At 44.3% G+C, this 11,959-nt stretch overlaps 1 protein-coding gene across 1 annotated transcript; it reads right to left on the bottom strand.

Annotated features, from left to right (window-relative positions):
- Nucleotides 1-8,327: 8,327 nt before the first annotated feature.
- Nucleotides 8,328-9,753, bottom strand: LOC125538512. Its single transcript, XM_048701798.1, has 3 exons — nt 9,489-9,753; nt 9,137-9,233; nt 8,328-9,001 (listed from the first exon to the last, which is right to left on the bottom strand). The coding sequence occupies exons 2-3, from the start codon at nt 9,159-9,161 to the stop codon at nt 8,517-8,519; spliced, it is 510 nt and encodes a 169-aa protein (XP_048557755.1). The 5' UTR covers nt 9,162-9,233; nt 9,489-9,753; the 3' UTR covers nt 8,328-8,516.
- Between the last annotated feature and the right edge of the window lie 2,206 nt (nt 9,754-11,959).

Raw genomic sequence — 11,959 nt, 5'->3', positions numbered from 1 at the left:
ATGCATCACCATGATCTTGCGTGTGCGTAGGAATTTTTTTTGAAATTACTATGTTCCCCAACAAGGGGCGCCTGGACAGGAGGTCTATGGCGTTCTTCCCACTTCGACGTCTCCGGTCGAGCTGGGGGTGAGGTGCGGGAAGGAGCCCCGTGCTATAACCCCTCCACAGGACCGCACCATCCACAGTGGCGAGCCGGGGGTGAGATGCGGGAAGGAGTCCCGTGACGTAACCCCTCCGCAGGATTGCACCGAGCAGGTTGGCCGAGGGACGACGGTTTCTGCGGGTGATAGGGGGACGGGACCAGTGAGCAGGCGTCTCCATGGTCCTCCTCCCCCTTAACATTTGCAGCGGAGGACCGCTCCACCACGGCCTACCCTCCTCCACCGACGATAAGGGAGGGGCGTGGGAGTCCTGACCGCACCCCTCGCGAGAGGACCACGGAGGAGCTCATCGCTTTTGGCGGGATTGCGGATCCAGTGTCGGCTGGCAGGCGTGTTAGCAACCGGATCCGGGGATAGCCGGATGTGGACGACCTGCAGTTAGCGCATGCCAAGAGGGCCGCCATGCTTCGTCATGCCGAGACTACTGCAGGTACGTCCTTTGATAAAAGTTGTTCAATTTTACACTTCTCTGAGAATGAAATAGTTGATAAGGCAAACGACTTAGGAATTTCTTTGGGATCAAATGAAACCGAGGTCGTCAAATCCGTTAATGATCTTTTAGACTTGTAAGAGGAGAGGGCTTCTGAGATCATTCGTTATCTTGCCTCTATCCAACCTATGAATGACAATGACATGACTAATTTAGGAATTAATGATCTTGCAAATATATGTAATAATCTGTTGCCTAGTGTCGAGGCTGAGGATGAGGAGGATGTTGAGAACACATATACGGTAGAGCCTCTCTTGATGGATGAGGCAGTGTCTGTCATAGATAATACTATCGTCCCGCAGGGTGTTGAGGAGAAGCCCAAACGACCCTGGAAGCGGAAAATTTATCCTACTTCGGCAGTACACAGAAGTGCTAGAGTTAAGCTTAAGAAAAATTTCATGATGACTTATGAAAGGACTCTATTGGAATAGCATAGGTCTAGTAGACTTGGCTAAACAAAGATTCTTAGCAGAGACAACGTTAGAGCATCACTTAGATTTCGTTGCACTTTTGGAAACTGGACGAGATAATTTCACATCCCAATTCCTTCAAACCCTCTCCAGCGGTATCGATTTTGACTGGCACATTCTACCTCCTAGAGGAAGATCCGGCGGGATTTTACTAGGAGTACGATGTGAGACGTTAGAGGTGCTTAATGTGGTGCAGGGAGACTTTTCGGTTAAATTCAGGGTGAGACCAAAATTGGATGGGTTCCGATGGTCGCTAGTTGCGGTATATGGGGCAGCGCAACCTGAATTTAAACCTGATTCTCTGGCCAATTTAGTGCGGATTTGTGGAGATGAAAATCTGTCACTACTAGTCGGGAGGGATTTTAATATCATTAGGACAAGAGAAGAAAAGAATAATGACAATTTCGATGGACGTTGGTCTATGATGTTTAACATGATTATCGAGAGCCTCAATTTGAGAGAAACTGAGCTCACCGGTAGACAGTTTACATGGGCCAACTCGTTACCTGTTCCGACTTATGAAAAGCTGGATAGGGTACTTGCTAGTGTGGAGTGGGAACAAAAATATCTGTTGGTGTTGGTTCATGCGATGCAGAGAGCGATTTCGGATCATACACCACTCTTTTTAGATTCGGGAGAGGCTACCCATGTTGCAAACAAAAATATCTTCTCCTTCGAGCAAAGCTGGTTTGAGCGAGAAGGATTTATGGAGATGATTGCACGCGAATGGGCTAAGCCGGTTACGGGAAGGACACATGTCGAGAGATGGCATAATAAGATTAGACACCTCTGACAATTTCTGAGAGGATGGGCCAGAAATGAGAGTGGGATTTATAAACAGAAAAAAGAACGTCTAACTCAACTCATTGAGGCACTAGATGTAAAGGTTGAAACCACTCTCCTTTCTGTTAATGAGCATCGAACCAAGTCTGAGGCTGAGCAAGGCCTACGTGCTCTCCTGAGAGAGGAGGAGCTCAAGTGGGTGTTGCGTGCGACAACGCTTAAGGTTGTCCAAGGGGACGACAACACACAGTTCTTCCATTTGGTTGCAAATGGTAAACATAGGAAGAAGAAGATCATACAACTTGAACAGGACGAGGGGACAATAGTGGGGCATGAAATCTAAAAGCGTATATTTCCAACTATTATAAAAGACTATTTGGACCCCCGAATACATCCACGGTGTCTCTTCATGAGTCTGTTATTGATGATATACCTCAATTACAGGCAGCAGAGAATGATGTTCTCTCTGCACCGTTTACTGAAAAAGAAGTTCATCTGGCCATAACCCAAATGAAGCCGAATAAAGCACCGGGACCAGATGGGTTTCCAGCTGAATTCTATAAGAAATGTTGGCATATCATTAAAGATGATCTCATGCCTATGTTTCACGATTTTTCGATGGCCATTTGGAGTTGTTTCACCTCAACTTTGGTACGATAACGTTGTTACCTAAGAAGAATGAGGCGGTTCGGATCGAACAATTCTGACCCATTTGCCTGCTGATGTGAGTTTTAAAATGTTCACAAAGGTAGGAACCAATAGATTGACACAAATTGCTCACTCAGTGGTTCAACCTAGTCAGACAGCTTTCATGCTGGGACGACACATACTATAAGGAGTGGTCGTCTTACATGAAACACTTCATGAGATTCACTCGAAGAAACTAGGCGGGGTTTTCTTCAAAGTGGATTTCGAGAAGGCTTATGATAAAGTAAAATGGCCTTTTCTTCAGCAGGCAATGCACATGAAGGGTTTTAGTGAAACCTGGAGGAACCAAGTGGATACTCAAGTCCAGGAAGGTAGTGTAAGAATTAAGGTGAACGATGACATCGGTCACTACTTCCAGACGCATAAGGGGTTGAGACAAGGGGATTCCATGTCACCTCTTCTGTTCAATATTGTGGCAGATATGTTGGCCGTCATTATTGGCAGGGCCAAGCAGCATGGCCATGTAGAGGGTCTAGTTCCTCATCTAGTTGATGGAGGGGTGTCCATTCTACAAAATGCCGATGACACTATTTTGTTCATGGAACATGACATGGCTAAGGCACGTAACATGAAACTTATCTTGTGTCTATTCGAACAATTGTCTAGCTTAAAAATCAATTTTCATAAGAGTGAGGTGTTCTGTTTTGGGAAGGCCAAAGACGAGGAACGTACATACACACAATTGTTTGGATGCGAATTAGGTGCCTTACTGTTCAGTTACTTGGGTATTCCGATTCATCATCGTAAGTTATCCAATAAAGAATGGAAATGTATTGAAGAACGAATTGAAAAGAAACTCTGCTGCTGGAAGGGCAAGCTGATGTCATATGGAGGTCGGCTAGTTTTGATTAACTCAGTATTGACTAGCATGCCAATGTTTTTACTTTCGTTCTTCGAAATTCCGAAAGGGGTCCGAGAGCGACTTGATTTCTTTAGATCTCGTTTCTTTTGGCAGTCTGATGAGGCCAAGAGGAAATACCGTCTCGCGCGATGGGATATCTTTTGTCGACCTAAAGACCAAGGGGGTCTAGGTATTGAGAACTTGGAAATTAAGAATAAATGTCTTATGAGCAAATGGTTGTACAGGTCAGAGACAGAGCCGGAGGGCATGTGGTCTCAAATCCTACGCAATAAGTATTTACACTCGAAAACGCTAGGCCAGGTTACCATCAGGCCGACTGATTCGCCGTTCTGGAAGGGACTTATGAGAACGAAGGATATGTTCTTTCATAGGGTCAAATTCTTGGTTGGAAACAGGATGTCAACAAGATTTTGGGAAGATACATGGTTAGGAGAGACGCCTCTGGCCTTACAATATCCCATCCTATACAATATTGTGCAACATAAGGAGGATTACGTAGGTATCGTCCTTCAAACTATTTTCTTGAACATCCAGTTCAGACGTATGTTAGTGGGTGAGAGATGGACAGCCTGGATGCATTTGGTTCGGAGATTGATTGAAGTTCGACTCTCCGACATGCCGGACTCAACACAATGGAAGTTAACTAAAAATGAGATATTTACGGTGAAATCTTTTTATACGGATCTGATCAATTCTGGCCCCCTCTCTAGGTCACTACATATATGGAAGGTTAAGGTTCCTTTGCGGATTAAATTTTTTATGTGGTTTGTCCACAAGCAAGTAATACTCACAAAGGAAAACTTACTTAAGAGGCGATGAGTAGGCAATTCGTGGTTTTGTTTTTGTGCTCAGAATGAGACGATCCAACATTTATTCCTTGAATGCCCACTTGTCAAGTTACTTTGGAGAACGATTCATATAGCTTTTAATATCAATTCTCCAGTAGATATTGTGTCTTTGTTTGGGACGTGGTTAGCTGGGGTTGAACAGATCACGACAGCTCGTATTCGGATTGGAATATGTGCGTTATTATGAGCTATATGGAACTGCAGAAATGATATGATTTTTAACAGACAACACAACTTAACCTTTTTGCAGGTTATCTTCAGAGCTACAGATTGGAACCGTACGTGGTCCTTACTCACTCCTATGGACTCCAAGGAGCCTTTGGTTACTGGGTGCAACCAATGGGAGATGGTGGCTCGGGTTATATTCAACCGGTTCGGATGACGTACGCATAACAGGATAGGAGTCTAGAGAGCTTATCCTTATTATCACCGTATCGGTTGTCTTTGTCCGCTTGTAATTTTCAGGTTTATGTACTCTGTTTTGCTCCATTTGCGAGCTGTAAGACCTTTACGATGATATTTTCTGGATTTTTAATAAGAGGGCCGCATGCATCATCATAATGCAGAGGCCGGGGGTAAACCTCCATTTTCAAAAAAAAAGTAATTAAGCTTTCTAAACCTTGAGTACATGACTATTTCCAGTTTTCTCATAGGAGCAGTAGCGAAGGGAACATGCAGCAGTTGTTGTCCATATGCACCATGGCGGCGCGGTGGGTGGTAGATTACGTGGACACTGGGTGACTTTGTCTTGCTTCTTTTGTTCTGCTTAATTAATTCTCTAGCTATTTATAATGATGCAATTTTGGGCTGTGTGTGTGCTGCTGCTGCTTACACATAACAGATAATAGATATAAATTTTCTGCTTATATGTTGATGTGAATTTTTCTTGCGGTTGCTAATGCATCGATATTTTTTGTTCATGCTCATGTATTGTAGCTCCCACATCTCCCTGTCTCCTTCAATTTGTTGCAGATGTCTTCCAAGTATAGTGAGCTGCTAATATATTAATGCAATTTTTTACTTCTTGCAGTTGCTAATGTATTGATTCATTATACATTATATTTCCCCTACAGTTCTGAGCCCCCCCTCCCTACCCGTCCATTCAATGCATGCGTTGTGTTGTGTGTGGTAAAGTAATTTCCAGAAGAACCATAACTATTTAAGAGTGTTGGTATATTTACCGGTGAATTTGCAGGACATTAAGATGGGTGAGTTAATTCGGGTGGTGTGTGCTGATCGAGGAGAGACGTAGCTGTTCTACACCTTATTTAAGGGGAAGAATTCCTAGCTGGGACCAAGGTGAGACATCTAAAGGCTACCTTTTGCATGTTGTCCCATTGTTAGAGCTCCTCAAATTGTAGACTCTCTATTGCCTTGAAGTTTCTACTCTAAAAGCGACCCCTTTCATTTTCATAAACTATTCGATTAGTGCACAATTAGTTGCTCTGTATTCATTTGTCGCGGTCGGGTTTTTTAGTGAAAAAATATAGTTGGATAATTCATGATACACGTGTATTGATGTAAAAAAACATTGTAAATATCCACGGAGGGGTGGTGGTGGTGGTGGGCATGGTTCACATAAAGAGATGTTGGTGACGTTTCCAACTAGCACATGCTGACATGAGGATTAGTGCTATTTGGAGGTGTGACAGGGCTCAGCAGCGATGAGTACTTGTAGGTCTTCCCAGGGCTATTTGGAGGTGTGCAGCGGTCAGGAGGCATCATACCTGCAATCTCTCCCCCCATCCTTAGTGACATTTTGGAGAGTGAGTCGAGGCTCAAGATACCTGCAGTCTATGTTACATGGTACGGGGATACGGGCACGGGGATACGGATACGGCGATACGGGAAAACGGCATTTCCTGAAAATAGACTTACGGGGATACGGCGAGTATATGTGCAAATGCATAAAAAATCATAACCAAAAAACAATTTCTTTGGGAGGATGAGTATCTCCATAGGGGGTAATTTAGGATTGGTATACTTGTTAGAGGATTGACGTTGCCTAACGTTGAGAAAAATAGATAGCTAGATGCCCTTCGTTCTCCCCTAAATCCTAATCCATATCATGCAAAAGACCAGAGATCCTGAAACAATGGATTGAACCTTACTTGTGTACAGATTCCGGATGGCAAAGACTTGAAGAATGGAGACGAACTGTGAGTTCTGGCCGGCGGCGCCGAAAGGCAGTCTGGAGATGCGCCGAAACTATCGAGTCTAGCGATTTGGCAACTGCCAGGTGACGGCGAGAGGAAAGATTCCAGCGATTAGGTTTATTTATCCAATCGATTAGTCCGTCTGATGGGCTGCAGAGTCGAGTGGTAGCAGGCCCTTATGAATCCCTGATGTATCCCATGCGTGTCCCAGCCGTATTCCGATTTTTATTCTTTATTTTAATTCGAAAAAATGTGATACGTAGGGACACGCGTATCTGGGCGTATCCCCGTTCCGGTGCAGTATCCTGCACCGATTCGGCACTTCTCTCACCCTGTGTTTTGATTTTCGGTTTGAGCTTTTTTTCGCCCTAGGCCGAGATGGCCGAATTTCGGCCATTTTCAAAAAATTCGGCTGAAATTTGACCAAATTTTGACTGTAGTTTGACTCAAATTTGACCAAAATTTGCTAAATTTGAGCAATTTCGGCCTAAATATACTTTTCGCCTCCGGCCGAGATGGCCGAAATTCGGCCGAAATACACATTTTGCGGCCGAAAATCAAAACACAGCTCTCACCCACAGTCAATATGGAAGGGGAGGTGAGAATCAGCGCTATCTTTTGTGAAACCAGCTTCAGCTCTTCTAAGGGGGACTCTTTGAATAGGATCATCCACTTTTTGAGAGCCAAATGAATCTGCCACCATATCTGCTTAAGGTCAGACCACAACACATTATTAAAACCATAGAATTTCTGAACTTCCAAATGCACCACATAACACAGGCACAAACAGAGTTCAAGACCATCTCTTTCTTTTGAGCTGGCCAGAATCTAGCAATTGATAAGTAGTTGTTGCCCAGATCACAAGAGAGAACATTAGATATCTCAAGCCAGATTTGCTTAGCAACAACACAGTCAAACAGAGTTCACCAGATAACCTGTTATCTTCTAACCTTTTATCACATTTCAAAGTGGTTGGTTTCCTTTCTCTAATCCTGAATTGAAATGAATAAATAGATCGATGGACTAAGCAACGCTCAGATGAACTACCTAAGGCCTGTAGAAGTTTGAGAAAACAACTTGAGGAAATTCGAAGAAGAGCTTGCAAGGTTTTCTAAAGACGTGGTTCCTCTATTGGATCCGGAAGAAGATGAGCTTAAGGACAGTAAACGAGTTCTTCGTAGGGTGGGGTAACACATCCGATACCTAAAATGATGTTATCCTTTGCAGTGCTTGCTCCTTGGAAAACTTGCAACATGAACTTTCTTGTTACGGAATGTTGAAAGTATTAAGCATTGTAGCGTTCTTGTGTTCCTGACAACAAGCCTTTGCGGTGCTGCATAGCAAACTGTGGGTTCTAGGAAGTGTTCTTTCTCTGCGGAATATATTTGCCGGAGAACAAGTTCATGATCTTCTGCTTGGGCGCCTAGTAAAAACAAATACATAACACGAACTGTTTTGCTCAATTGGATGACCCATTGGCTCGTTGACTCTAGTGCTAATGACTAGATGTTCATCAGTTGCGTCGGTTCAAAGAATTCATTTGTCACGTCAAGTTCCAACCTTTTTGTGTTCCATCAGTGGGTGCCTGTTCGTAAACAAGTTGATGCTCCTCAATCTGTGGAGGTGTTTGTAATGATCACTGCCATTTTTTAGATTTGTGCACACTTTCTAGTTTTTCTTAAGAGGCTTTTCTAGTTTACATGTACAGATTCAGTGGAATTAGAGGTGTCAGCTAGTGATTCCAACCACCGGAGTTATTACTTGGCTAGCTTAGATTTATAGAGGTTTCTGTCGTTCGACTGAGATAAGGACGACTAGAACTAGAACTAGAAGTGACCATGTTTTCATTACAACTGAAGTCGCAAATGTTCAGGCATACATACCATCATCAGGTTTCCAAAGTACCGTACTAATTTAAACGAGGCACAAAGCGCTTACAACTGAAGTGCCAAACCGGTCATCGAGTTTCAGTACTAGTTATATATGGAGAAGTGAAGCCATAATGCCATATGAAGAACTCCATGCACATCCAGGCTGTCAATTGGTGTTGGCCCCGAAGACGCACGCAATGCCTATGTACAACATGTACACGCTCAGCACGGACGAGATGGCCATCCCGGTCAGCATCGCAGCCATCGTGCCCTGTGGCCAGCAGTGCGCCTTCCCCATCCGAAGTGACACGGCAAGCATAAGGCTCCAGAAGAAGCACACGGTAAGTCCCAGCTGCGACACAGCAGCGATGAAGACGATAACTCGGCGCAGCTCCGCCGTCTCCTCCTTCTCAGAAGCGCCGAGCAGCGACGCAAGGTACTGCGTGATGGCGATGGCCAGGCCCATGCCTACCACCGCGTACAGCCGCGCAATATCATGGGGAGTGACGCGGCAGGTTGATGTCGATGCACTGTGCAAGAGGGACTTGTTTGGCACCATCGTAATCCCCAGAAAGGCAAAAGGCAGCAGCCCCAAGCCCACTGTGGCGGCCGTGACGTTGAAAAGCTGGCTGATAGACTTGAGATCATTTCCTGTAAGTACAAAGTAAGTACTCCATTAAGCAGGTGTAACAATACGCATATGAAACATTTACAATCTGAATGGATATTGAAATTCTAGGATGAAATTTTGCAGAGAAGGCCGTGATGAGTATGCACTTGACATACCTAGGAGACCGGGCAGTGCACGCATCCCACGGTTGGCCGGAGGCTGCTCTGGGTCCCGAACCACAGCCTGCGTGGAGTCACCGGGGGGGCGGGGGTCCTGAACCAAAACCGCCAGCAGCATGTCATGCAGTGCTAAAGAGCTTGGACAAAAAAAGTCGATGGTTTTGAATTTGAGGTTGCGATGATAAGGACAAACTGCCTCCGGATTGGACAGTGAGAAACTCACTTATTGCTTAGGTGCAAACTAATAGATAAAATCAGACAAGGCAATGGATTGTGCTTCAGAGAGGATAGAATTGTGGGCACACGTACTACGTGCGTGCCAAGGAGAGGGAAGAGAGAGCACACGTACCACCTCCGAGATCTTCTTTCCCTCGTCCCCTCCTGCGCTGGCGCTCGCCTTGTCCTCCTGCTTCTCAGGACCCTCTGGCTTCTGCTCCTGTTGTAGCGAGAAGAACAGAGCTATGTCAGAAGTGCTAAGAAACTTGTGGAATCAGACCTGAAACAAAGTAACAAGCATAACAGTAACTCCTTTTCAGCAAAATGCTAGAGAGTTTTTGTGGTACATAGCCAACCCAGCAGCGGACATAGAAGAAGCAGAAAGAGGGATACACAAGTTCTGTAGACAAATGTTCAGAATAAGGTTGTAGCCTATTGGTTGAGCTTTTGTTTGTCCTACTTTTTGACGAAACGCAGCCAAGATGCATGGCCGAGAGAGCACACGGAAACAACTCTAACAAGTTCGAAAACAGAGAAAGAGAAAGGAAAAGAAAATCCTAGGAAGTAATTACAAATGCACTCGTGTATTCACGGCTGAGCAGAGCAACTACCCTAGCCACATGACCAATTTGATTCCAGCCTGTAACCAGGAGTGCAGCTCATCAAATATGGCACTGCAAATGCCCAGGAAATCAGTTGGTCCTCAGGTTGAAAATTCTGTTAGCTCATCTTTGTAAATGCCCCAGATTCTCAGGAGGTAAATGCCCCAGATTCTGCAAATGCCCAGGAGGTGAAGTCTTAGCTTGGCTGAAAAGGAATTCCATCCAAGGACTGCAACCACCAGTTATCCAGAGAATCAGTGTCACAGGCCGGCCTAAGGTGGAACGGGTAATTCATCTTTGTCAGGAAGTAGCCCCAGATTCCACCTATAGTGCTATATCCATGGCTCACGCTCATGTATTGCGTGAAGATTGAAAAAGTTTTGAAAAAGTTAGAATACGAAACAATTGTTTGGCTTGTCATCGGGGTTGTGCATGATTTAAATACTTTGTGTGGTGAAGATAGAGCATAGCCAGACTATATGATTTTGTAGGAATAATTTTCTTTGGCCATGTTATTTTGAGAAGACATAATTACTTTGTTAGTATGCTTGAAGTATTATTATTTTTATGTCAATATAAACTTTTGTCTTGAATCTTTCAAATCTGAATATTCATGTCACAATTAAGAAGATTTGCATTGAAATTATGCCAAGTAGCACTCCGCATCAAAAATTCTCTTTTTATCATTTACCTACTCGAGGACGGGCAGGAATTAAGCTTGGGGATGCCTGATACGTCTCCAACGTATCTATAATTTTTGACTGCTCCATGCTAGATTATCTACTGTTTTGGACTATATTGGGCTTTATTTTCCACTTTTATATTATTTTTGGGACTAACCTATTAACCGGAGGCTCAACCCAGAATTGTTGTTTTTTGCCTATTTCAGTGTTTCGAAGAAACGGAATATCAAACGGAGTCCAAACGGAATAAAATCTTCGGGAACGTGATTTTCTCACCGAACGTGATCCAGGAGACTTGGACCCTACTCCAAGGAGTCAAAGAGGCGGTCACGAGGATGGGGGCGGCCCCTAGGGCGCGCCCCCTACCTCGTGGGCCCCTCGATGCCCCACCGACGTACTCCTTCCTCCTATATATATACCTACGTACCCCCAAACAATCAGAACAGGAGCCAAAAACCTAATTCCACCGCCGCAACTTTCTGTATCCACGAGATTCCATCTTGGGGCATGTTCCGGAGCTCCGTCGGAGAGGGCCGTCATCACGGAGGGCTTCTACATCATCATAGCCTCTCCGATGAAGTGTGAGTAGTTTACCTCAGACCTTCGGGTCCATAGTTAGTAGCTAGATGGCTTCTTCTCTCTTTTTGGATCTCAATACAAAGCTCTCCCCCTCTCTTGTGGAGATCTATTCGATGTAATCTTCTTTTTGCGGTGTGTTTGTTGAGACCGATGAATTGTGGGTTTATGATCAAGTCTATCTATGAATAATATTTGAATCTTCTCTGAATTCTTTTATGTATGATTGGTTATCTTTGCAAGTCTCTTCGAATTATCCGTTTGGTTTGGCCAACTAGATTGGTAGTTCTTGCCATGGGAGAAGTGCTTAGCTTTGGGTTCGATCTTGCGATGTCCTTTCCCAGTGACAAAAGGGGCAGCAAGGCACGTATTGCATCGTTGCCATCGAGGATAACAAGATGGGGTTTATTTCATATTGCATGAATTTATCTCTCTACATCATGTCATCTTGCTTAAGGCGTTACTCTGTTTTTAACTTAATACTCTAGATGCATGCTGGATAGCGCTCGATGAGTGGAGTAATAGTAGTAGGTGCAGAATCGTTCGGTCTACTTGTCACGGACGTGATGCCTATATACATGATCATGCCTAGATATTCTCATAACTATGCTCAATTCTGTCAATTGCTCAACAGTAATTTGTTCACCCACCGTAGAATATTTATGCTCTTGAGAGAAGCCACTAGTGAAACCTATGGCCCCGGGGTCTATTCTCATCATATCAATCTCCATCACTTTAATCTT

This window comes from Triticum urartu, chromosome 1, assembly GCF_003073215.2.
Source record: "Triticum urartu cultivar G1812 chromosome 1, Tu2.1, whole genome shotgun sequence".
Lineage (NCBI taxonomy): Eukaryota > Viridiplantae > Streptophyta > Magnoliopsida > Poales > Poaceae > Triticum > Triticum urartu.
This window is presented reverse-complemented; position numbering and strand designations above follow the sequence as displayed.